General features: G+C 41.8%; 1 protein-coding gene across 1 annotated transcript; it reads right to left on the reverse strand.

Moving 5' to 3' along the window:
* Positions 1-614: 614 nt before the first annotated feature.
* On the reverse strand, positions 615-26,093 carry LOC1275534 (ribitol 5-phosphate transferase FKRP). The gene is made up of 4 exons (XM_061658461.1): positions 25,952-26,093; positions 23,602-25,133; positions 15,918-16,034; positions 615-2,743 (listed from the first exon to the last, which is right to left on the reverse strand). Exons 2-4 carry the CDS (start codon positions 24,607-24,609, stop codon positions 1,865-1,867), a joined length of 2,004 nt encoding a protein of 667 aa, XP_061514445.1. The 5' UTR covers positions 24,610-25,133; positions 25,952-26,093; the 3' UTR covers positions 615-1,864.
* Between the last annotated feature and the right edge of the window lie 1,513 nt (positions 26,094-27,606).

The following is a 27,606-nucleotide window of genomic DNA, read 5'->3' on the forward strand; positions in this document are numbered from 1 at the left end:
TGTGTGTGTGTGTGTGTGTGTGTGTGTGTGTGTGTGTGTGTGTGTGTGTGTGTGTGTGTGTGTGTGTGTGTGTGTGTGTGTTTGTGTGTGTGTGTGTGTGTGTGTGTGTGTGTGTGTGTGTGTGTGTGTGTGTGTGTGTGTGTGTGTGTGTGTGTGTGTGTGTGTGTGTGTGTGTGTGTGTGTTTGTGTGTGTGTGTGTGTGTGTGTGTGTGTGTGTGTGTGTGTGTGTGTGTGTGTGTGTGTGTGTGTTTGTATGTATGTGTGTGTGTGTGTGTGTGTGTGTGTGTGTGTGTGTGTGTGTGTGTGTGTGTGTGTGTGTGTGTGTGTGTGTGTGTGTGTGTGTGTGTGTGTGTGTGTGTGTGTTTGTGTGTGTGTGTGTGTGTGTGTGTGTGTGTGTGTGTGTGTGTGTGTGTGTGTGTGTGTGTGTGTGTGTGTGTGTGTGTGTGTGTGTGTGTGTGTGTGTGTGTGTGTGTGTGTGTGTGTGTGTGTGTGTGTGTGTGTGTGTGTGTGTGTGTGTATGTGTGTATGTGTGTGTGTATGTGTGTATGTGTGTGTGTGTGTGTGTGTGTGTGTGTGTGTGTGTGTGTGTGTGTGTGTGTGTGTGTGTGTGTGTGTGTGTGTGTGTGTGTGTGTGTGTGTGTGTGTGTGTGTGTGTGTGTGTGTGTGATAGAAAAGATAGTTTTATTTGTCTGTTAACAAGTTTAACGAATGTTCGTTCGCAAGAGGATGTTTTGCAAGACTGGAAGGGAATGTTTGAATGTTTATATTGTTTGTTTCTTGTTTATGTCTATTTTCTTCTTATCTGCAAGTAGTAGAGTTCATTGGTACAGTACATCGAATGAACGGAGTTTTTATTTTTAATGGCAAATAAGTGTTATTGGTGTAATAAAACAGAAATCGCACAGTAGCACCAATATGTTTCAATTAAATCTTTAAGTACTTGTATTTAACTGCATTGAGTTAAAGTGGAAAACAGGCGAAAACATCCATTCTCTTACTAACATCAACTATTTGTTCTCTTTTGCTATATTGTTTCGATTTCTGCACTGAATAGATTTGGTTTAGTTTTTCACATTAAATTATTATTTTCTTTAAACGATTTTCATTCTCTTAAAACAATTTTTCTATTTGGTTTTTTCTTTTTTATTTTAGCTAAAGACTGTTTCCTTTTTCAATGTATTTTCTTTCAATCAGACAATCTATTACACTAATTGACAAATGGTTGCTATTAATTTACTTTTTCCTTTTTTTGTGTGTTTTTGTTGTCTATTTAAATGTTTAAACTCTTGAGAAGTGTTCTATTTTGCACATGGATTTTGTAGCTATTTTATTGTAGTTTTATTATAATCTTTAAGTTCACATTTACTGATCATTAAAGTGTGGATTATTGAGCTTGTTTTTTTAGATTTTGCCTTTGTTTGTTTGTTTGTTTGGGTTGGTTTTGGGTTTTGGTTTGAAGTGTCCTACATTTACGTTATCACATTTGCTGCTACAATTGGTTGAAAGGTTTTAATTACTTGTTTCCCCCCAATTTTTTTACACCACACACAGATCGTTGCGAAAAGCGCTTGCATACAGGGAAAAATGGCATCCAAATTTTGTCAGCTTGCTAAAACCAATTCATTTATTGCTTGATGATAAGCGTAAGCAGTTTGAAAAAATGGAGAAAGAAAAGGCCAGGCAAGCTTAATTTTAAAATGATTCAACACTTCTGGCTACCCATTTGCTTTCCGTTTGGTGTTGTCCATCTTTCCATTTTTTAAATGCCAGTTTTTGTTTGTTGTATGTACATGATGCACGATTCTTTGTTTCCCCTCCCCTAGCGCTACCTACATTGTTTCCACATCCTTCCCTGCATTCCCTCCTACTTCACCTTCTTCACCTCCAGATACTCTATCACATTGTTCGGGCACATGATGGGCTTGCCGAGGAACAGCACCGTCGACATGGGGTGCAGAAATTCGACCGAAAACTTGCGCGCTTTCCAGCCGTAGAACCCGCTCGGCCGCACCAGCTCCCCGCTGGACAGATCGAACGGCAGCAGATTGACGGCGATCGTGTTCTGCTTCGAGTACTGCACCCGGAAGTAGTGCCCGTCCGTCGCCTTCAGCCAGTGGAAGCCGGCCTCGTCCGTGTGCGGGCGGGTCTGCGCTTTGCGCAGCGCGACCGACCGCTGCACGTCGTCCCCGTTGAAGCTGAGATCGATCTCGTACGCGTCCGGTGCCAGCCCCTTCAGCTCGATCGCATCGCGCAGGGCCCGATTGTCCAGCCAGTACCGTATGCCCACGTTCTCGAACTCGTCCACCACGTGGCGGAAGACGGCTTTCAGCTTTTCCAGGCAGCAGGGCGGCGTGTTGCGCCCGAGGTAGCGATAGAACGGGCGCCCATTGTGCACCTGTCCGATGCAGCTGCGCGTTTGCTTCTCGCACCCGTAGAACGTGATCTCAGTGAGCAGCGAGATGGTTTGATTGTTGTGCTCGTAGCTTTTCACGTACTTGCGGCGCGCGTTGGCAGCAGCGGAGCCGGCGCCGGCAGAGCTGCCAGCTGCCGAGCCGAACGGGACAGGACCACCACGGCTCGAGGCCTTATCGTACAGATAGTTTTTGCGTATGACTTTCTTCACCTGTAGCCGACGGTAGAGCGCTTTGAACTGTTCCTTGCGCTGGTTGCGGCGCTTCGTTTTCGTGTGGTACGAGGTGAACAGCTTACGTCCATCCTGGAATGCACCATTGAGCAGCACTTTCTGTGTTGGAGAGGAGGAGAAGGAGGAAAGAAAAACGAGTAAAAGATTAGATCGGATTTTTGGTGGCTGTATTATGGGTGGTCTGGCCCGAAAAGAAGAGGAGAGGGGAAAAAGAGCTTCCCACCAAGCGGAGAAACTCATTTCCATTTCCATCCGGATCCGGAAGGAGCAGAATGTTGCGGGGAATGGATTTGTGTGGTTTTCCCCCAAATTGTACGAAGTGGATCAATCGATTGCCGCTCATTCTTGGCGTCGTCTTGCTGTGCGGACCGATATGTTTTCTTCTAGCCACGTGGCGTTCGTTGCCAACGAACGTGTACGCAACCCAGTAGGCGGTGGCTTCACAAAAGGTGGATTTTTTGGAAATCGATTTGTGTTGCAATTTTGCCTGCGCATCCTGCATGGAGTAGAATCTTGTCTGTTGGGCAGGAAGCCTTGCTTGCTACGGGAGAATGAGTGGAAGCACAAATTGGTAAAAAAAAGAAAGAAAACTGAAACTGAAACGGCTTCCGCGAGCGAATGGGTCGCTTTTTGCTTTCTTGTCTAGAACTTTCCTAGAAAGAATGCAAATTTCATTTTCCTATGCAAACGGATGCGAATTTGCGATTTCCTTGGAAGATAGTAAGCCAACAGAACGGTGGCGGTGGATGAGGTTTGCATGCAGGAGGGGAGGAGTGGGGGGGGGGAGGGTTGCGTTTCGCTCGCCCTATAATCTAGATAATGGAAGGTGCTTATCGGGTGCTTTATGTTTGCTCTCTCTATCTATCTATCTCTCTCTTTCGCTCTCTTTGGGAAGTGTGTTTCCTGTGTGCGTGTGGGATGTTGTTGTTCGTGGAAAGATGATTTAAATTGAATTAACCGCTCTCGGTAACAGGGTAAAGCAGCCAGAAACTGTTTGTTTTGACATTCTTCTATTGCGCGCTTTATCTTCATACGAATGTAGTAAATGTTTAAAGCTTCTTTAATCCGTTACAGCTTGGATGTGTTGAATATTGTGTATCCTGTATCCAGCTAAATGGATTTGCATTCAAGAATACGGGAAAATAATATAAATCCTCAAACATATATTTTCGGGAAAATAAGCATTTAATAACTCAATCGGAATTAATTGTGCCTTTCTTTGGTGGTACCACTCCTACACCGAATACCAGCATAACTAGTTAGGAAAAAGCATAAAGCTCAACTGGGTCCAAAAAACTTCGGAAGTAGCTTGCAATCATTCATCAGAAGTCAGAAGTCCGATACCGGTCACCTACGGTACATAGCAAAGTAAAAGAGAAATACAAATGGCAAAGTCTTCAGACCGGAAAATGGCACTGGCGCTCGGTATTATAAATTGCTTTATTAACGAAGATACTTCAGTGTTGCCAATTACTTCTCCTTTCAAGATTGAGCAAAGTTTACATGTTACTGTTGTATTCGGAGGAGATTTGAAGTTTCTTTTCCCATGCTCTATAAATGATTCATAAGCTTGGCTTCAATGCTTTATCATTGTTTCAACGGCTTCCTTCTTGGAAGCTTTTTTGGTAGTTTGTATAAGATTTGACTGTTCATGCTTCCTCCCTCATCAAGATTTTATATATGAGTACTTTCTAGCTTTTATTTTGTTTTCTCTTGTGTTAAGATTAATTAAAAGTGTAGTGAGCTGGTATTTAATAATGGTGAGTATTTTCAAATAAATAAACTGATGGAATTTCTTGACTTTTTTTAAATATATTTATTACAGTGTAACTGGTTTTAATCTTCTCAATCTCATTAAATAATGAATAAGCGCATATAAATTAAGAGCGTGTTTGATCGTGTAATCTTAGTACTACACTAGTACATCTCACGAAGGCTGATGGAAGCCCATTAAAGCGTGAAGTAATTTTATTATTTTGTTTTCAGAAAAAAGATAGAAATTGAATAACATTTCCTGCCCGGTTTGGTTTTGCCAAAATGCCTTCTTTTTGAAACAACACATAGTAATGATAGTACGGGTTCATACATAGTTCAAACATTTACCGCTAGGTGCGCTGTAACTTAGCAGGCATAACATAACGCGTGACATAACGCATAACGTTCTAACGTAGAAGATGTACAGCCACTCGATCCCAAGCTCGATCTCGAAGAGGAACGATAGTTGCAGTTGCCTAGATACAACGGTTGCTTTAATGTATTTCACAAGTATCCTGCTCAGTTGTGCGAAAAATATGGCAAAATGTTCAAAAGAACATCCCAGGAAACAAACGCCATTATATGCCATTTTGACAATCGCTTCGATCGTTCCCAAATTCGATCGAGTTTCGGAAAGTGGCTGGTACCAATTGAGAAAGAAAAAGATTAGAAGAAAATAATTATTGAAATAATGAAGGCAAAGTTAGCCTCAACATCAAAATATCACAATGAAACAAAGAGTAAATAATTATATCTAAACTAGCTGGCCCGGCAAAATGAGTTATTCCAAAAAACCTAAAATATTCCATTATTGCTTTTTACTTAGGATATTTGTATCGTGCCCGTATCCCCTCAGGATCCGATCATCGAGTGTAAACCGTCAGGCACCTTACACCAAGTGTCAAAGTGCTGTATACAACACAACAACAATCCTGCTCTTTGTATGGGAGTTAGAAAATCATTAATAAATTAATTTTAGTGTAATATTTGAACGATGTTTAAATTTTAAAACCTACTCTCATACCACCATAAGGTGTGTGCAAAGTTTCGTTGAAACTGATCAAGCCGTTTCGGAGGTTGCTCGCAACAAACACCGTGACAAGAGATTTATATATATATATATATATATATATATATATATATATATATATATATATATATATATATATATATATATATATATATATATATATATATATATAGATTCACTACTAAGAGCTGATTAATATATTAAAATTAAAATTACCGAATTATCAGTAACTCTAACATGGTATGGATGACGTAGGGCCAAGGAAGGTGGTTAAATATATTGCATGTCATCGTTCATAAGTAGACGAAAACAATTGAAGATGATCATCCTATTTTTGAAGATTACTGGTTATTTGGTACAAAAACAAGTAAATAAAATAGTTATTGTTGGTAAAATACTATTATAAAATATATTTAGCAGCAAAAATAAGTCACTAACATCATTAGAAAAATAAAAGATTGGAAAAACAAAATGATACTTCGAAAAAAAAATACATCATTATAGGAAAAGGACTCTTACCTTTACCTATACCATATGCACGACATACCCTTCGCCAGACTGCAATCAAGGCGAAGCTTCGCCCAATCAATCATAAGCCTGTCTGGCGCTTCTGCCTCATTATGGCATGCGGCAAATGAGCACGCCAGCGAAATTGCTTCCCAAATTTGCATGAATATGATAAGCATTCTGGGCGATTTCTTTATGCCCAGCCGAACGCCGAGTTGCGCCACGTTCGTACACACGCGGCAGCGCTCCCCAAATTGAATTGCAAATATACAAACACATCACACTCTCAACACATACACATATGCACCATCGTCATCATCAGTCTTGTCCTTGACGTTCGCCCAAACCGTGCACATCGGAAACGGGCGTGCAGAACATCTCCCCCATCCCTCCCTCCCTCCCTCCCACGCGTAAATAAGCGCCAAACCTCATTCAACGTTACGGGCGTTATGCTTCGGAAACGGTAAGGAAAGTACGCTCACAAAGCAAAATCGTTAGGCGAAAATTAAATTCATTCCAACAATGCCTTTTCATCGCTTTCAAGCATTTCGAGCTCACGGGTGGGAGAGAACGGAATACAGGAAGTAGAAGGAGTAAGCGCAGCAGCATAATGATCGCGCACCAGTTTGGCCGCGCATTTTGGTTCGTGGGTGAGTAGTAGGCTGGATAAAAGAAAGGGAAAGAAAGGAACATGGAACTGTGTTAATTGTATTCTAGCCGGTTGGTGAGTGTTTGGGTGGTAGGTGGGAAGAGATTCTTGAGTCCTGAGCCGTTGTTGCCGGCTTAAATGGGAATGAGATATGGATTTGTCCGAAAGGAAATGGAAATGAAACGCCAGACGGAATGAGAGCGTTTTCTTCACTTTTCCTCGGATTGAGAATGTACAGAACGTTACACAGTTGGAGTTATTGGTGGGGAAGATTTCTGGAAGGATAAAAATGATGAGTCAACGGTTTTTGGGGCACGATAAAGCTTTTAATTGCGCATTGATGTTTGATTTTTCCAACTCGCTAAATTTAATCATTGATATTGGGATTTTAATTTCCCTATTCATTTCAATTACTTCATTGGTTTGAATCGCTTGGTTTGGCTTGATACGAGTTATTGCTTTAATTTAAAGTTAATTAATTAATTAATTATTAAAGTTTTTGGTATTTATTGCATTTGGCAATGGATAAAATTTCAGATATCTGATTGAATTAAATCTGTTCAAATATGTTTAAAATGATCCAACCATTTATCAAAATCTTAGAATCATTCATCACAAAAATGTCGTAAAAAAATTGAAATTGACATAGAAAAATCGGAGAAAAGTCTATAAATTATTGGGTCTATTCACAAGAAACTATTAACAAGGGTCTATTAACAAGAAACTAATTAAATAGGATGAGCTCGATAATTATCACAAAACAACCAAAAATTTGTAACAAATAACCAGACAACCATGGGAATACTGTAATTTCTGTACATACAGTATATTAAACACATTTTTGTTGTTTTTTGTCTGATAAAACCTCTGAAGCCTTGTCGTTCGTTTTCTGTATTGGCAGCTATTTCGATAGCTCTAGTTCTATTTCTTTTTCTTATATTCTTTTCTTCCAAAACGCAAAAAATATTTAATAAAAATAGAAAACAAAACCTTTTCTATGTTGGTTCTACACAGCAGCTACAAAAAACTCAAATATTGAGATCTCACTGTACAATAATCCAGAGTGTTCTTTGCCCCAAGGATTTGTCAAACTGTTCACATCCACAGACCTTAGGAGTGTTTTTTTTGTGTTACCCACTGTAGATTGATTTTACTTTTGATTGCTCATAACAACCTACCTCGCATCACCACAACAGCAGCAGGCCATGACGTTGGGAAAAAATCCAGTGCGCTCTAGAGACTCAGCCAAGAGCGCGAGGGGAGAGTTTTAAAATCCCCCCTCCTCCCCCTTCGTTTGACCCAGAAACCAGTGGGAAAGGAAATTAACAAACGAATAAATGTCGGGACAGAGCGAGAGAGAGAGAGAGAGAGAGAGAAAAAAAGCCCGGCCAGATTAGAAAACATGTGAAATGTTACCAACCTCCCGATGATGGCAGGCCTGATGACGTGGACAGTGGACCACGTCGCCTCAGCTCAGGAAGGAGGGGTAAATTTTCATTAGCCATTGTTTTGGGATGAAAACTGTTTGCTTTTAGAGTTGTTTTTTGTTTTTGCTTCTTGTTGGTTTGCTTCCGTTTTTGTTTTTTAGTCATGTCGAGTCCATCGCCGAACCGATTTCCCATTATCTTTAGTTTATCTGTCGGGACACAGTTCATTTCGAACTGAAGGTTTTTCATTTCACGATGTGTCTAAGCTATTTGGGGGTAGATAAGGAGGGAGGGGGAAGGTGCAAAAAATTAAAGTCAGAAAATTCCTCTTCTTCTTCTCTCTCTCTTACCTTTTCTCTCTCTATCTCGTCTACGAGTGTTTTTCCTGCCATTAAGGTTTAGGAAAAATCAAGCACAGGAAAGCGACTGGCGGCGGCTTGTTGATGCTTTTGCCTTTTCTTTGTTATTCAACTTTTCCACTTTTCACGGAATCGAAGAGCGGCGCAGTGACAGGGCAGGAAATACGGGGAAAGCACAGAACCAAAAGCTACGAATGGTTTGGCTTGATATACGTAAAACCGTGCGCAAGGTCATACTGCCAGCCGCTGGTGCGCGGAGTCCGTACCATCGGCTGACATCGTAAAACTCAAATATTTATCTTCATAATACCAGTTTTCTCTGCTGGTGCTGGCACTTTTTTTGCTTTCTTTTTTCTGTTTTTCACTCTCTCTCGCCCTCTTCTATTTGTGTGCAAGTCCACAAGGAAGACGTTTTCGTGGAAGTTACTACCCAACACCAGCCCGCCAGGGCGACACGGTGTGTTTATCCTCCTTCCTGCCGGGCGGGATGATACGCACAGGGAAAGGATTTGTCCGCCTCCGCTCTGCGAGTGCTGTTTCTTAAAGTTAACGTAAAGTTGTTGGTCTTCGAGCGATAAAGTTTGGGACTGTACGCGGCCTGTTGTTGTTGTTGTTGAAAGATGGATGGATGCGTGACTACGTGGTGGAGCAGAATTGGTGCCACTTGACTCCACCATCGTCACCATTAGCTCACAACATCCGCCTCCATCGGCCTCTTGCAGGATACTCATGATGTTCATCATCACCACCGTAGAGAGGACAGGGAAGGTAACAAGTTATCCGATTTAGCCCTCGTTAGGTACCGCGGTCCCAAACTCCGTACGCCGCACAAGTATTCCCCCGTGCGAGCATACGTGCTAGTGATGATGATGGCAGTTTCACCTGAAGCCTTTTAAAATTAGCTCAGTGAGTAGTGGTGGTAATGGTGGTGGTGGTGGTGGTGGTACGGTATGTCGGAAGATGACGCGTATCCGCCCTGACACAATGCCGTCAGCCACAGTCAGACTGTGGCGTGTGGAGATGACGTTATACAGGAACACTCGTACTCGTGCCGGTGAAGATGCTGTTCCCTCCCCACGATAGAGAAGCTGCTGCGTACGCTTAAATCCACTTACTTGGGGCTAATTTTGCGTTTAAATTGGCTTGAGGAATGTTTTCTTCTTTTTTTTGCTGGGGGAGACATGTGAGCACACTTCCTGGAAGTGATAGCTTACGGGGAAAGTTAACATGATAAAAAGGTGAAGAATATAGAGATGACGGGGGAGGGAAGCACTCACTGGTTCCATATATATTAAAATCACAACTTACGGATATTATGTAGACAGATGTCTACCACTGCATATTAATAAATATTCATATATCAAGGGTTTGATATGCGCTACTCGAGCTTGAAATTAGAAAGTCGATATTTTATTAGTATGATAATCTTTAGGGATATCTATTTGATGCAAGTATCGTGGTAGAACTATATATTTTGATCGGAGAATGGTCTGACTCGGTCCTGGCATATTCGCCACACATATAGTTTAAATATGTTATTGTCTAAACCAGGGGTTGCGGCATGCGGCCCTTGGCGACTTTGTAAAGGTTAAAAAATATAGTTAATTATTGTGAGTATTTTTAAATAAAATGTAATTGTTGCTGTTCAGAGACGCAAACCAAGCATACATAATAAAAAGCTATAGAAGTTTTTTTTTTATATTATGTTAGTATTTTCCAATAAATACGAAATTTGAACGTTTGCATTAGCTACAGCCAAAGGAAAAATGACCCTCAACACCAAAGTGAAGCAATTCGGCCCGCGAACTGAAAAGTTTAGAGACCCCTGGTCTAAACAGTCACACACTAACAAGTACTGTATTTGTAATCATATTCCCTTTTATTTGGCTTTGTTGTGGTTGGCTTAGGTTGGCAACTGTGGTTGGCTTAGTTCCACCTATGCCACTCATTAGGCTGTCAGTGACTGATTGACAGTGCAGCAAAATGTCAACGTCAATGTCATAAAAAATTCTGACTGAAACAAAATCCATGTCAGCGTCAGGAACTCGTAATTGTGATAATCAGAGGTAATGCTAAAACCAATGTTTGGTCAGTCACTTTGTCATGGTTATTTTTTACTGTGATCAGTTCCGCAAAATGTCAAGTTCCGGCAGAAACCACATCATGTTAGCGTCACGAGCTCTAGTGTGATGATCAGAGGTGAGACTCAAACAGTTGGTGCGACCATCACATGCTTTATGACATTTTGTGTAACCAGCTCTTAGGAAGTCACTTGGTCGCGACATTTTCTGTCAGTGATCATCCAGATAGCCATGTGAGATACGCGGTGCGTGGGAGTCCAAGCAACAAAATGAAAATGTTTTATTGCTCAAATGCTTTATCATGTTACCCAACAGACCATCAAAGAGGACAGAACGACCGGAAAGCATGCTCATTGTGTTATTTGGAACCACTCACCAAGTATATTCCAAGCACGTCGAGATTATCATAGGGAGAAAATGTCATGACCAAGTGAGTGACCAAGTGTTGGGCAACCAAGCATGTGATTGGTCCACCAACTGCTTGAGTCTCAGCCCGATCATCCCAGTTGTGTGCGTGGGCTGACTTGTGCTTCGTTTCATTCATGACTCATGAGTGTTAGTGATCTTAACAGTGGCATTTGGCATCACTCTTCATATCCATATATCATATATCACATATAAAATACTTTTCATATATCATAGAATAGAATATAACCTTTTCATATATCATAGAAAAAGTTCATGATTATGCATGCGAAGGTATTAAGCTCAGCCTGTCAGTCAGAGTATCGAGTTTGACTCAAACAATTGCACGTCATGTCAGCAGCAATTTCGCCAGACTTTCGCAATCCGATAGTGTATCTTTGCTACTGTAAGATGATTTGGATCAGGAACTATTTGTGATCTTTCTTTTTGACCACCGTACCGCTGCGAGTTTCCAATAAGAATAGGAATTTGCTGTCAACCTACTCAAAACGGGTGCCATAGAATCCCATTTCCCACATATAAAGTTAACTTCCACTAAAAAAAGAGACAAGGAAGTGCCCCAAATCCTTGAGAACCCCTAAAAACCCTTTAAAAGTACAGTTGATTGTATGTACAATCTATATTCCTTAAACTTTTGACAGTCATTCTAATCGTTTCTATGTCTAATACACTTGTAGCCATTTAGTATGGCAGTTTTTTGTTGTGTCATAGAATTCAAAAGTCTTTCTGTCCCCAATTTAACGCAATCTTTTGGTTTCCATTGAAAAGCCCTTTTTTAAAAAATTCACCGAAATATGCTGGCACATAAAATTCCACAACAGATGAGGGTATTGGGGCAGGAGTTGAATTTTCATCTTTAACAGAGTGCCGTTTCGAAGGGTCGCCTTGAATGGCAAGATTTTGTGTGTGGTCGTGCTGCCCAGTATTTAGGCTGGTAGTGGTAGCAAAGCCATGCGATGAATGGAATAATATTAAGCAAAAATAGCCCATCGAATGCGTCCACCGCCGGAACCGGAAAAGAAAGCGATCCCATTGAATAGCCATTCTAAGCGGTGGGAAACCTTTTGCCAAAAGCCTTTCATCGGGAAGGCTAACTTTTCGATGAAATACCAAAAAGGTAGAACAGGTACGGTGGTGGCATAATCGGGATGGAATAGGAAGGGAAAGGAACGTATCTTAAGAAGAAAAAAAAACCAGCTCAAAGCAGCATATTTTATGTGGCATCAACACTTTTCAACGCACAGCAGAAAGGCTAAGCCTTCCAAAGGATTCAAACCCAGGAAAGCCCGAACAAAAGCTCGACAATCATAACGGAACGCATGGTTTCCGACACATTCAGTGACACATTGGTTTAATTTCGAGCACGATTTCAAAGCACTTTGAGCTTAGCTCGTTTCATTTGCCCACAAAAAAAGAAGCTCTTCCCTTCGCGTTCCATCGGCCTTAAACGATCGTCAGCGAAGAGGGAATTCACCTGAACGGCGCGTGGTTGCCACTTTTAAATTCATCATCCCTTTTGCCCGGGCTAGCTTTACGGGGTAAGGCGAAGGACCGGCAAACAAAGAGAGAGAGAGAGAGAGAGAGAGAGAGAGAGAGAGAGAGAGAGAGAGAGAGAAAAAAACACGCACGCAAATGCTCGAAATTCTTCACATGCGAGAAACATTTGCAAAGGACATTCCCGGGACATGGTGCGTAGGAAATGGTGGAACTTCCAACAGGCAGCTCCCACGTGGCAGATGAAACAGACAGACAGCGTGTGTGTGAGAGAGAGGCTAATTTTTTTGTAGTAGGAAACCTGAACAATGAAGCGAAGCAAATGGAACGCACGGATGGGGGTGTCTGTGTGGGGACGAGTGGACAGAAAGATGAAGTGTTCATATATCCATTTGCCACCGTGGGTCGACATTTTGGTCTCTGGTGTACCGTGCGGAAGCTGGCGTCGAGCTGGGCGCGCTCTTTTCAGTTTTTCGTGCACTGGAATTGGAACGGTTGGAAAGGAGGAGCGGGTTCGGGAGGGGAAGGTCGGTAAGCTTTTTATTTGTTTGGTTGGCAGAATTTGGGTTCCCCTTCCCGGGTTTTCGGTGCTTGTCGGTGGTACTTTTATGCCAGAGAAAAGGGCAGATTGTGATAAATGTGTGTGGCCGTGGTACACAATGGGAGCGCTAATCACTATGGGATGTGTGGAACGAGGCGGAGGGACAAACTATAGTAACTTGTTAGATTTTTTGATCAATCGTTGAAAATCTCTGTGGAAATATTTGTTTTACCCTTTTTAAAACATCTGCAAAATGTTCTGTACAGCCTCCAAGAGTAGCACAAACCAACAGTTTGAACCCTAGTTAAACATCCATGCACACATACAGCATTCATCCAGGCATACATTTAATAATTGAAAACATCTTCCTAGAAGGAAACACTTTACTTGAGTCCCTGGAATGGCAGTCTTCATGGGATATATTGTACTAAATACAAAAGTCTTTTGTACTATCTATTTTGCGCAACAAAAGAGGTCAATTATTATGATATACTCAATCGGATCAGTCCCGTGGTACAGTCGTCAATTCGAACAACATGCCCGTCATGGGTTCAACCCTTCTATGGACTTCTTCCATATGAGTAAGTCCTTCCCGTAGCAAGGACTGAGTCGAAAGCCTATATAGACCACGACTCCGATCCAACACCAGCTATTGTTAGTCCGATTGGCTATTGTTAGTTCAGAGTAGTCCGGAGACGTTCGGAGTTGTCCAGAGTCGTTCCGAGTCGTTCGGAGTCGTTTGGAGTTGCCCAGGTTCGTCCAGAGTCGTCCGGAGTCGTTCGATGTCGGAGTCGTTCGGAATCATCCTGAGTCGTTCGGAGTCGTCCGGAGTCGCCCGGAGTTGTTTGGAGTCGGAGTCATTCGGAGTCGGCTAATGTCAATCGGAGCCAATCGAACACGGAGTTGGTCGGAGTCAACAGGAGCCGTCCGGTGACATTTGCTTGTGATCAGGCATTTCATTTCGTTGTGTTTTTTTTTTCTTTCATTTTGCGCGTGCACAGAATGACTCCGACTTCAATCGATTTCGGACGACTCCGAACGACTCTGACGACTGCAAACGATTCCGAACGACTTCGGACGACTCCGGATGACTCCGACTACCAACGACTCCAGACGACTTCGACTTCCAATCCCCGTTTTTTGACAATCCCATCACTAGTCGGCATGTCTGCGTAGGACGTTCTGTCCGTAACGTACTGTCCATCCAAGCGCTAGATAGAGGCCAAGGGCTAGATAAAAGGTACAGTGGAAAGCTGTTTATCATTGTACCTTGTATTACTTTTTATCTAGGCTGTTTTCCATTCTGTTGGGAAGGTTAGGCGTTATGACATAATTATGAGTTTTTGGAAAACAAGTTCCTGTTCCTCCTTCCTATTACTAGGTGATTTATTAAATCTAATTTCCTGCTAAAGAATTAGCCCATTAGTTTTCAACAATAGGACACAGAGTCCCAGACCCAGTTATGCATCTATTTAGTATTACGGAATCAATTTTTATAGTTATAGTTCTAATTCACTTTATGAGACAAGCTGTTATCCTGAACTCAGTATTATATTCTTCCTTATTTCCCTATTCTGTTCATTTGTTCTCTGCAGTCCTTTGCAGTTCTAGTTACACTCTGGTTTATTCCTAATTCTTGTTCATATGGCTCGGTGACAGAACTGTGCAACGCGTTGTGCTCTAATGTCAGAGAATATTAGTATAAAAAATGTAAGAGTGCATTGTTTTATTTAACACATTTACTATCAAGTACACTTCCTACTCTCTTTTTAGATTGTAGAACATATCTCTCTGTACGTTCTGTTTAAATTGTCCCTCCAGATGCTAATCTATGTTTCACATCTGCTGACATGGTGACGGTCTTTCACTAATTATGCAACACTGGGCAGTCATTTGAAGACATTGAATAAGTATGCCGTACATTATATGTGATAGGTAGGTTTTATGACAAAATTGGCAACACAAGAAACAATAAAACCAAATGTAGAACCACTGCAAGTATGTCCCCTTACATTCCCACTATGCCGACAGGACCAAAACAGACCAAACATTCAAACGATTGAAGCATACTGAACCCAGGAATGAATGGCAGCAGCCGCACACAGGACGAATCTAAATCGCTTAGAGAACCGGCCAAAGAAACACTTCACTTGTCCCGCACCTCCCCTCCCCGCACCCCCTCCCCCTTCCGTTTTGCAGCAGGGCAAACGGAACGGAACGGTACGGCAAAATGGGCATTAAATCTACACTGAAGGGCCGCTCCGTTACCGTAGTGCGTCGGTTAATCGGTTTCGAGCAGCAGCTGGGAGTTGAAGGTGGTTTTGTGTGGTGGGACTACGGCGAAGGGGAAAGCTCGTAACGTTTAATGATTTTACGCTCCGATGCCTAATGTGATGCGAGATGGTGTTGCTTCGTGTTCTTTCCAAACCCGACTCAGATCGGAGCCCTCTGTTTCATTGCTTCACTTGCTTCTCCTGCAAGCAGCATCGTGGCGCTTGTGGGAAAAAAGACCTTGGGAAATTGAAATCGGAAGATGGGTAGTTTACATCTACACGTACGCATACACATACACACACACACACACACACACACACACACAGAGGAATTCTTAAACCTTCTCAGCTTAGCCCAGAAAATGGAACAAGTGTCGAACGGAAAGTATGATGTACGGTCAGCAATACACACCGCCGAACGAAGGAAGGAACCTTCACCTTCATCTCACGCTGCCTCATCGTAACCGTATCCCGGAATTGCACTTCCGGAAACAATCGTTCCGTCGGTGTTTTCCGTCCTTCCGGGTGAACCCAACCCACGGGTGACGGGTGAAACAATCACTACGGACCAATTTTGGCGCCCTGTTTTTCCCCGTTTTTGCTCGCGTGAAAGAAAGTGGGCAAGCAAATCGTTCTTTCCCTGTTTCTTTCCTTCTTTTTTTATGAAATGGAATTTCTTGCTCTGTTTTTGTTTCGAAACAGCCCCGTTCCCACGTGCAAAGAAAACGAACCTTGACGCCGGCCAGCTTCGCCTGTATGTAGAACACGTCCGGGAAGGGGGACGCCAGTGCGTCCGGCATCTCGCGCAGCAGCTCCGTCTCGACCAGGATGGCGTGCTTCTGTTTGAACTGGAAAGGCAAAGGAAGAGAGAACAGTGAAGACCCAGTTAGTGAAGAAGATATTGGGTTTTGTTTCTTTAGAAGAGCAATATAGATATATACACATACACATAGAGCGAAAAAAGTTGGGACAACGCATAAGGAACTGAAAGAGGGAAGCCGTTTATGAGTGACGCAGACAAGGAACTGGTGTGGGGACTCTACTACACAGATGCGAGATGCGATGTGAAGTGTTGCCTTAGAGCGCACACCTGTCCCTGTGTCTGCCTGTGTCAACTGATTGCAGTGGCTTTGTTGGCGAGGGTTTAAACGATTGTGCAGAGTGGCAGCAGGTTCCGCGAAGGTCTCAATTTGACGGCGAATGGGCACGGGAACGGGGAGTTTTATTGTTGGAGAAAGTCAATATTGCAGCTAAGATGCTGGATCAATATGAAATGTGTACAAAAGTTGGTATGGCAGCGCCTGGTGGTGGGCTGGCTATGTTGGGAAGGAACAGCAACGTGAAATACTTCAAGATTCAGAAGGAAGTGGATGGGGCTCACATCTGTAGGTTTGAACGGTTTCCTCAGATTGGACTGGTGCTCATAATAATTTAGACGACTCAATAAAAATACATTTTCAATCATTTTGTAATGGTTGTACATGTTATACTGTAGAACACATGTGAAACAACAAACTCCATAAAACGAAACAAATGAACTCAAATTCAGCTTCCTTATCTTATCCATTGGAGTGAAAAATGTACATCTAAAATGCAACTGTATGGATTCCTTGATGATTCATAATTACGACCACTAAAAGAGCAGGTTAAATGGTTGATTTCTGTTTACCAATTATTTGAAAACAGAGATTTCTCTGCCATTGGTCACGAAGATGGAAGATTGTGCATGGTATAGAATTTTGTTTAATTAAATATTCTTCACTCATATATAATAATACTCAGGATAGTAAGTGGTCTTGAGTAGATTGTTAATTGTCTAATTTATTCTTTTGATTTATAGGTTTGCTAGATTTTTCATATATTCTTTCAAAACCTTATACAGTGGAGCGCTGTTTATCCGGGCTTCTCGGGACTTGACCTCGCCCGGATAAGCGAATAACACGGATAATGAGTCAAATGATATATTTTATCACCAATTCCTGGTTATGTTTTGGAAATTTTCTTATTTTTTGATAAAATAACCCAGTTTTTACTAACTTCATGTTTTTAAAAGAGAATTTTTAAAATTTCCCATGCATTATAGTGTTTTTGTTATGACAATGTGCTCTTATAACCGCTTTTTCAAATATCCTCCTCATAACGCAATGTCACTTTTGTATTGAACTGTCATTTTTCAACAGCACGGATAAACGGAAACCCGGATAAAAGGTACCCGGATAAACGGCGCTCCACTGTAATTCCATACGAACATACATCGAACGACTAAGGCTGCGCTCTGGCACTAATCGCACACGACATCCGACACGAACAAACCCATATAATCATATAGAGGTGCACTGTCAGACACAAACAAACAAACAAGACAACCGTCGAGTCGAACATGTCTCTTGATTCTGTCTGTGATGTTCTATACCCACCTGTGCGGTGAGAACCTTGGCTGTCAAACGCTTCACAGCTACAGTAGATAGAATTCATTTCGGGACATTTCGGGACAGTTTGTTTACGTAGTTTGGCTCTTTTTCTTCTTAAAATTGCGAGCAAAATATTTAAAAAAGCTATCAATAATTATTGCAATGCTTCACAATCAAGTATAATGCATATGTATGCACTGTGTGTGTTTTGGCATTTTTCAATGTTTGTTTACATTTTTCAATATTAAATTTTTAATGTTTTTTATGTTATTATTGATGTGAATAACTAGTAAATTATTTGTTGAATCTTCCCCCTGCAGATGGATATTCATTTAAATTATGAAATTGCTTCATTTTCGAGATGAACAGATAGGCGAATTGCAGTGCATCATGGCAGGTCTATAAGACATCGAACAGCTGACAGAGCACCTAGCGAACAGAGTCGTGTTTGTTTGTCTCGTTCGATTGGTCTCAGAGCGCCGCCTAACAAACAAGCAAGCCAACTGGCCGGTTAACACGAGACCGGCTTGACAAAATGCTGTGATAACTGTTATTTTTAATATCCTCCTCAGCACGCAATTTCATCTTGGTATTGAACTGTCATTTCTCAACAGCACAGATAAACGGACAGCCGTATAAAAGGTACCCGGATAAACGGTGCTCCACTGTATATACATATTTTTGCTAAAATATAAATTATAAGAATTTTACTGCCAACTGAACAGAATCTCCATTTCCACTCGAAACTGTTTTTGCGATGTATTCAATTTACCAGAATCCACGACGAAAATTCACAGCAAAACTTCGCCTTTTTAAAAATAGCATTCATCCAAAAGCACTTTCACCGGTATGGCAACAAATACCCATCCACTGTCAAGTGGAATCAGTGACATGATTAATATTTTTCCCGACAGCAATTTCCATCTTTGTTCCAATAGTGCAGCGGACGCCACTCTTCCATCGTGATAGGATGTGGCTCAAAAAAAAAAAAAAAAAAAAAACAAAAAACAAAAAAAAGGCCAACAAAACCCAGTACCACGCTAACCGTCCGGGCGTCTCGCAATGTTTCAAACGAGCAGCGTGACAACGTGTCCACGATCGCATAGAAACGGAAGCAGAAAAAGCTCCATCCATTCACTGATACCAATCGGAAAGGCATCTTTTAGACGTTTTTATTAGGAACGGTCGTTACGCCATCAACTAACGCGGAGTGCGGAGTGCGAGCGGATCGACCACAGCGGCCACACTGCACTTCCGTGATGATGAAATTTTGCTGCTACCTAGCTACAAATAAAAAAGCCCCGAAAAAATAACGAAAACATTCCAGAAGCAGGACACTGCTTGCACGAGTTTGAAAGGTGCTCTTTTTTTCTTGGAAAAAGAATAGTTTTTCTCTCGTTTGGAAATAACAAAAGTGGCCACCAGTCTCTACCGTATGCCTCAATTTGTCGCACCGAAGTGCCGTGGGGATTTCTGGCGAGCCATGCCGGGTACGGCGCTTGTCGAAAAATATTCAGTTGAAGGGGATTGACGGTACACACACACACACACCGGGCAACGGACGATGCTGTTCGATGCGGACGAATGCAGTGGTGCTGGAGATGCTGGCTGCATCCTATCCCGGTGATTGCAGTGCAAGAATTGGTTTGGGGAAAATGAAAACTATCGCCACTTGGTAGCCGTTGGCCTTTTGACCTTATTTTTTTTGCTGAAGCGTTTGGTTGCCGAACGGTAGTGAATGAAGCGTTTCAAAAGCATTTCGTCTATGGTGGAGCAAGTTTTAGATACATGAAATTGTTTTGTTAGTAAACATTTCAGCGTTGAGCGATATGCTACAATGTTAAATTATTTTTTGCGTAAACAAGGTGTAATACATGCCTTTCGGTTTTAAAAAAGGTTTTTGAAAATAAATAAAACAACTGCACAGCATGTGAACGAAATTTATTAATGTGTGTTTTATACAAAGTTCATACTAAATAAAGCTTTTTAAAACATTGATATTCGTGACAGAATTTCAATATAAATTCTCTGTTACGTTGTTAAAGCTTTTGCACAAACTTTATTTGTGACATTTAATTTAACTCACACGAAAGAAAACACTTAATACTATTCACTATTCTTAATTAAATTTTATTTGTTACACTATTCTACCACAATATCATATTAATGTGTAAGATTTGTTATTATGCTTATATTTGTTAAGCCTAAATGGTCTAACATCTGTAGTTAAACAAATATTTAAAACAATAATAATAATGAAAATGTAACAACATGCACCCAATAAATGTCATAAAAATATAAACTCGATCGAATAGGACGGGTAGCTGCAGTTGCTTAGTTGCAACGGTTGCTTTAATTTATTTCCTAATTGCGTCTTGCTCAGCAATGCGTACAATTTGGCAAAATTTTCTAAAAAAATCCAAGGAAACCATCATTTTACGTCATTTTTGACAACTGCTTCGATCGTTTCCTCTTCGATCTAGTTTGGGAAAGTGGCTGTATTCCTTTAACGATCTAATAGAAATAACAACAACTTTGAATATGGCATTTTGAAAAAAAAATGGAATAGAGAAATACAATAATAAACATAAAAAATTCTAATAGACAAAATATGACAGAAAGATCGATTATATTTAATCATGAAACTACTTTTTTTCTTCTAAAATTGCTAATTCCAAAACGGAATAAATTACCCCCACCACAAACACATCCCTCACCACGGCACTGAATTAAACGTATAAGCACCTACCAGAAATGAGTGCGTATGAGCGAAATTAAATTAAAAAATTACACCGCTAAGCTCACGAGCGCGCTCGCTCGCTCCGTTGGGAGAAAATTAATTTTAGAAACATTACCATCATCCCATTACTTTTCATGACCACCAAAACGGTAACAATGGGTCGCGTGGTATCATGCGTGGCTTATCTTTTCATCGAACTAAACCAATGAGACCCAGCGCAGGCATATTTTAAATGGGTACACTCTTGCGCCCTCACCTGCCCTTTTGCTCATAATTTCGCACATCATTGTGAAACGGTGCTGCGCATATTGGGCCAAATTTATGACGCTATAATAAATATATTGCGACCGGTAGAAAATTGTTCGGTGACAAACATGGCGCAAGGGAGGTACTGAAGTGTGCTATCGCGAGGTTTCAAACGCTACGAGGCACACGAAATGGGGTGGAGAAGAAAGTTATACAGGCAATACAGGATGGGCGTGCAGCCGGGCGATGGGACGGCCTGTTTGGTATGCAAAACCGCGCTCTGTTGGTAATGATTTGAACGGTCGTCGACCGGTTTGTATCCAAATGGACCGAGTCCGCACGTGCGAGGCACAGTGGTGGGCAACATTTTCCTTATAAATATATCGTATAATGAAATTCAGGACCGGCAAGTGGAATAATTGCGGTTTGTGCTGGTATTTTGCTGGTGGGAATTTCTAGCCGGAGAGAATAATAATAATGATCCGACCGTTTTGTCCGTTGTGGTTGATGATGACGATGAGGATCGTTGGAATAAAGCTGAGCATAATTATCAGTTTAAAGCAGTCTGGCAAATACAACTCAAATTAACGCTGTAATTGAGATGCCCTTAGAGAGACGAGAGCGAGAGACAAAGAGTAATGGATTTATAATTTGGGAAAATAATTTTGCGAGTTTTTATGATAAATATATTACATTATTATCATCAAATTATTATCAATTAAGAATAGATTTGCTAGTTTAAGCATTTCCTCTTAATTTAAATTGTAATGTAGAAATAATTAAGCAATTGTCTTATTTATAGTTCAAACGTATCATTTCAAAACCAAATCGTACAGTATCATAATCATTAGCCAGTATTTGGTCGATGATCAACGATAATTAGCTTACAATTCGTAAAGAAAATATTATTTCTACTAATTGTGGCTTTCACACAAGAAAATCTAATGGATAAACCCACTCTAGCCGTCATTAAGTGTTCAAAAGAATCAAACAATTTTAATTGCCTCCTATTAAAATGATAAAATCCGAGGAACCTTATCATCAATGATAATTGAGGAATAAAAATCAATAATAATCAGCGCAGTTGAAGAAATGTGAAATTTCATCACGTTTTAAAGCTTAAAAAAATCGTAGCAATTCAATAGACCATCAAACGACACACAGACATGTTTCCCATGATTGGATTTGGCCACATAACTATGTGTATTATAAATCAAATTAAGTGAACCTTGAAATGGGGTTGCCCAATGTCACTCAAGTGCTAAAGGATAATAGGGGATCCTAATGGCAATAGAAAGTTATCACTAGCATGGCGAATGAACCAAACAGAAGAAAGCGGATTTAATATCGTTTAGAAGGTTCCGTACAAATAGAGCGATTATATGGTGGAAAGTGATGCCAGTCAGAGGAAGTCAGATGCTTTGTGGTAGCGAATGTTAGTTTTGAACGTTAGCGACAGCGGTTAGGAAGTCATAAAAAGTTGACGTCCAGTTATCTTCATAGATCTGAGCTTTTCTAGTACTACCGTTTTAAACAAAGTGTTTAAGCTATGGTTGTTGTTATCCTATAATACCAAGGGGGAGTCAATCGCTTACCATCGAACAATTAGACCATCGAGGAGCTCTGAGCTAAATGTATCTTATTTTTGTCCATATGCTGCTAGTAATATAGACTTTTGGTGAGTATTTTGACACTTTCTTGTAGCTTTTTGACTCTTTGTCACACATTTTTGAGTCGAATGGGATTACTCACAATGTTTCTTGATTAAAATATATTTGTTGGAAAAAATACTTTATGAATGTGGAATTGTTCCGCAGAGAGCTATTGATTGATAAAAATCGAATACAAAATTTGGGAAAATATTCAACTTTTCTCAGTGTTCAGATATTTCCATTACCTCATACTACGTTCAAGGGTCTATTTCTTAGGTAAAATGTTCGGTACGGGAAAAACTTGGTGATGGGAGCTCGGGATTGGATTCGTGAATCCACTCCGACTCCGACATTCTTAATCTGAATCTGAATCCAAAGTAAATATAGCTTTGAATCCGGCTGTTCGCAGCAAAAATAGATCGAATTGAATCCGATTGAATCCGAATTACTCCAATTGAATCCAGCTGGATCCTATTGAATCCGTTTTACTATCGTGCTTAACACGATAGCAAGCTCGTAAGCTATCCTAGCTCCTGTCTTCATAGCTACACATATAGGTAAAAATTCGATCGTCTATGCGCTAGAAAAATTCGTATGATAAGTTTTTCATAGTTTCTTCAAAAATCTAGAAGCAAACAATAAATTGTGAGTCGTGCCTACAAACAACTAGGAAAGAATTAAAAAAAATCACAGGAAACATATGGCTTATATCTACATGAATATAGAGCTACGTGTAAGGTGGCCCTGTGTAGTGCAGCTGAAGGAATGTAAATTAGGAAGTGTAATTTTAAGTTTTTTGTTATAAATAATTGATTACGAATGATCAAATTTACCAAAGAACTTAACAAAGTTAAACAATAGTTCCTTCACAATCAGAGCTGAATCGGAAAGCAACTGGATTCGGATCAATCCAAATCCGGCAGCAGGCACCATTTTGCCCATCACTAGAAGAAATAGAAGCACTGCCACAGAAAGAATTTAATCCCACGCCGGAAAAGGACAATGCCAATAGTACCGAGAATGAGTTCAATCATTGACCGAGGTTTATTGACTAGGATTTGCCGCCTTAAAGGAAATGGAATTCATTTGTATCAATAAAGAAAAGTTACCATGCAAAAAGGATTCTCAGCAGGGGTTGGAAGCCATTTTTAAGTAATATTTATGGTGTTTTTAAGGGAGGATATGGCTATAAGGTCATATAATATACACTAACGAAGATTTGAACATCTTCCTTCTTTCATTAAGAATTTCACAATATTAAATAACATTGCAAAGATTATTTAGTTAATAATAGTTGTTGAATATTAAATTCAACTATGAATATTATGAAATAGAATTGTGAAGCACACTTGCACCCCGTACTTACCATATCGCACCGTTCCGTCTCGTTGCCCGTCACATACTCCAGCGTCCAGTTCGGCAGATCCAGCTGCAGCTGCACACAGTTCGCCGCGCCCTTCGCATTCGACCCGAACGGTACCGCCACGATACGCCTTTCCGGCTTACGGTTCACATCGAACGACGCACCACCACCACCACCACCACCGATACCACCGTGCCCGTTCTGCTTCAGCAGCAAATGCTGATGCTGCTGCAGCAGCAGCTCACTCCCGGACGGTGTGTCGATTTCGCGCAGCATGCGCGAAAGCAACCCCCGCCCCGTCAACCGCACACTGTCCGGCATGAACAGCACGTAGCGTGTGCTCACGTGCAGCACCGGGAACGTATCCTTGAGCGTTTTCGTCACATCGTACGCCAGGTGAAAGAAGCGCACGTTGCTTCCCTCGGTAAACCAGGCCGGCGTTGGCCCGCCGGCCGCAGCCCGACCACTCTGATTCCCCCCGCCGCCCGTTGCCGGCACCGGGTTAAATATGTCGAGCGGTGGATACGGCAGCTCCGGTGCGATCACGAACACGCTCACGCCGGGTATGAGCGCCGTCACGCTGCCGATCGACTGCAGCAGATCGTTATCGAAGTCGTAAAAGTCACGGAACACGAACGTGATGCTTTTGCGCAGGTAGCCGTTGGTGTGCTGCACCCGCTCCCTGGCACTCACCGGCCGGCCGGCGTCCTCCGTCAGCGTCGGCTTTAGCCGCAGCCGGTTCAGGGTGGCCCCGCCCGGATCACCCGCCCGGTACGAGCTTTCGTAGCTGACGAGCGGGATGGAGTCGGGCGCGACGACGCCGAACCGCCGGGGCAGGGCGGCCGGCCCTCGTAGCCCCCCCTCGCCACCGGTGAGCGATTCCGCCAGATAGTGGCCACTGGTGAGGAAGTACTTCCACGAGTAGTAAAACACGATCAGATTGAAGCAGATCATGAAGAAAATGAACAGCTTCCCGTACTTCATGCGCATCTTGCCGCCCGGTGTTTTCATTTGCGCTTGAGGGAGGGAGAAGGATGTGGTTTCACACCTCAAATTTTCCACCTCACCTCGCAAGCTCAGCAACCAAACGCCAGCATCACCGATGGGCTCATAAAAACATGATTAGCTTCGATCCCTTTGGGGCCATTTTTGGGTCGCTTTGCGCTCGGTTTGCCTTTTATCCTTTATCTCGCTTCGTGCGGCGTCGGCTTCCTGCCAGGTTGCCACCACGCATTACACTTCATCGGTGGATGAACCACACTCTCTCACACACACACACACACACACACACGTACGCACAAACAAATACACGCAGAAGTAGAAAGGCTACACGCTTTGCCTTATTCCACCTTCCTGTTCGCAACAATCCAATAGCGTTCCACTTGGCTTTACTTTTCGTGTTGGCGTTGTTTGTCTTGCGGGGCGGAATGGGACCGATTCACATGGTAATCGAATTATTGTGAGTAACCATTGTCCTTTGGCACTTTGCCGGGGCACTTTACTCCAATTGGAGAGCAAAGGATCCAAGGGTCTGACTGTAAAGAAGGGCACAACAAAAACGAGGGTTAAGAGAGTTAAATAACATTAACGTAACAACAAAAACAAAAGCAATTGTGAGGAAAATTAAAGGGGTTGATTGGACTGGCCAGCAGGGTTGAATATGTCCAGCAAGAAAGCGGAACACGTTACACACATTTCCGCCCCGGTATGTTTTAACAGCAGCCCGTAAATCTAATGAGCCGGAAGTTGTTCAAAGGCACTGCTTTTACGCTTACAAACTTTTATCGCATAATTTATTCAGACACAGCAAACACACTAATGCAAACATGCTCGCCGTCGTTCGCGTCCATGTGGCGCACCAACAAATTGGCCCCAGGGCTACTAAATCATGCACTTTTCTGCAGCCCAGCATGCAGCTTGCTGCGATTGAGTGAAGCACACGAATCGCCACAGGCAACCCATTCACCATCTCACTATTTCGCTCTTTCTCGCTCTCTCTCTCTCTTTCTCTCAGCGTGAGCTAGCGCAAAACTGAAGGGTTTGCAGTAAATTGCAGCAAAATTACTGCTCTACTCGGTGGTACTGGTACACTCTACACTTTTGCCTTACTTTTAGCACGCACTGCACATATAAACACATACACACACGTGCGCGCGTTGACACACTAAAGATGCAACCCGTAACCCACAAAGGAGCACACGCGTTGACACTCCACGCGAAACCGCATACCGGAAGGGGAGCGAACTGTGTGTCCCTGCGGGACGAGACACAGCGTACCCCCCTGTAACGCAAATTTGTGTGGTATATCGTAAAAAGCACTCCAGAAGTGCACTGAATCCGGTTGCCTCATTACCTCTGCTTCACCATCACCATACAAAAAAAAAGCTGAAGAAGTTGCACTTGATGATTCGGAGTAACGACAGCTGGCACCGGAACTGCGGAACGGTCTGTCTGTCTGCACACGCCAGCGAACGAACACAAACTGAGATTTTGGGATTCATAATATAGCGAAAGCCTGTGTGTCCTTGCAGTTGACACGAAAGCTTACGACACCCGAACGGCACTCACAGGAGAGAGAGTGAGAGTGAGTTACCCTTGTGCTATCTACTCTCCCGCTCAGAATCTCTCCACGCTCGTGTGCTTCCTAAAATTGTGAGTGTCTCTTGACTATCCTGTCAGCGGTTGATTACGATTTGTAAACAGAGAGCCATTTAACGAGTTTGCTCACAAATCCGCCACGATAACGGTTCGGCCGCAGATTTGTTGAGGGAACAGCGGCGGAGTTACACCATGTGGACAATTTTTGGGTAGTCTGCCCATTTCAGCCGTACGTTCGTAGCGCTCTTAGAACAAACGGTAAGTCGGTCTGTCGTTCTACCTCTGTTCGTTCGGTTTCGGGCTTAAAATGAGCGTGCCAGGTATTTGTTGAATGTAAACAATGTTCAATGTAAACGTTTACAACCTGTGCCCGCATGATGGTGCCCCTTCGGTTCGGACAATGTGACCATCGGTTCGTTTTTGGTTCGTTGTTGAGATGCGTGCAAATATTGAACCATGGTGGACTATATCTATTTTTTGTTTGTTTGATATTTATCATGATGATCATGATTGACAAGATTCATTCATTTTTGATTTTTGAGATTTTTGTGAGATAATGGAGACGCCAGGTAGCTGGTTTGCTCGATGGACTCCTTCAAATAAGGCAGTGTTCTTTCTCAAGGATTGGATCGAACAACATGCATTTAGTTATACTAACGTCTTAACTCCAGACATTAAAAGATATATTTGATTTGAACAGATATTTTCATTGTTCATCATAAAATTATCGTTGTTATTGGTTTTTTAAAATGATTTCATAATTTAAAAAAATGTAAAAACCCGATCAGCAATACAGGCTCGGGCAGTGGTTTTATTCACCATTTGACCTCATTTGATCATAACGTTATACTACAAAAAACATGACAAGTCAAGTCAAGACAAGTCGGCCACTTTTAGCAATTTTGTTACCATTCCTCCTGAATAAAAAAGTCAGCCATTTTGAGTAAAAAACGTTATTTTAGTGATGTTTTTGTGGAATTTCCACAACAAAGACTTTCAAAAATCATTTAGCTGATAACGAATGGCAAAAAATAATTTAAAAAATTAATTGATAGGTTAAACATTGTTTTGGTGGAAAAGGATTAAGGGTAACTTATTTTGAAATAAATGTACCCAAAACTATCATTTTGATATAAATTAATTTAAATATAGTATTTGTAATAAAGGAGCAGTTCTGTGGTACTAATATAAACTCGTACAACTTAATAACACCTCCATCGTGGGTTCAAGTATAGAATACCTCCCCCCCCTTCCGCATCGAGCAAGGATTGATTATCTGGCTAAGTGTTTCAAAGCCTGCATAGGTCGGCAAGCGTTCGTTACGCCAAATAGATGAAAATAATCTCCTTCTTATTTTATTCTATCGTAACATCTTGTGTGAATAGAATATAATATAAATTAAAACAGTTT

This window comes from Anopheles gambiae, chromosome 3, assembly GCF_943734735.2.
Source record: "Anopheles gambiae chromosome 3, idAnoGambNW_F1_1, whole genome shotgun sequence".
Lineage (NCBI taxonomy): Eukaryota > Metazoa > Arthropoda > Insecta > Diptera > Culicidae > Anopheles > Anopheles gambiae.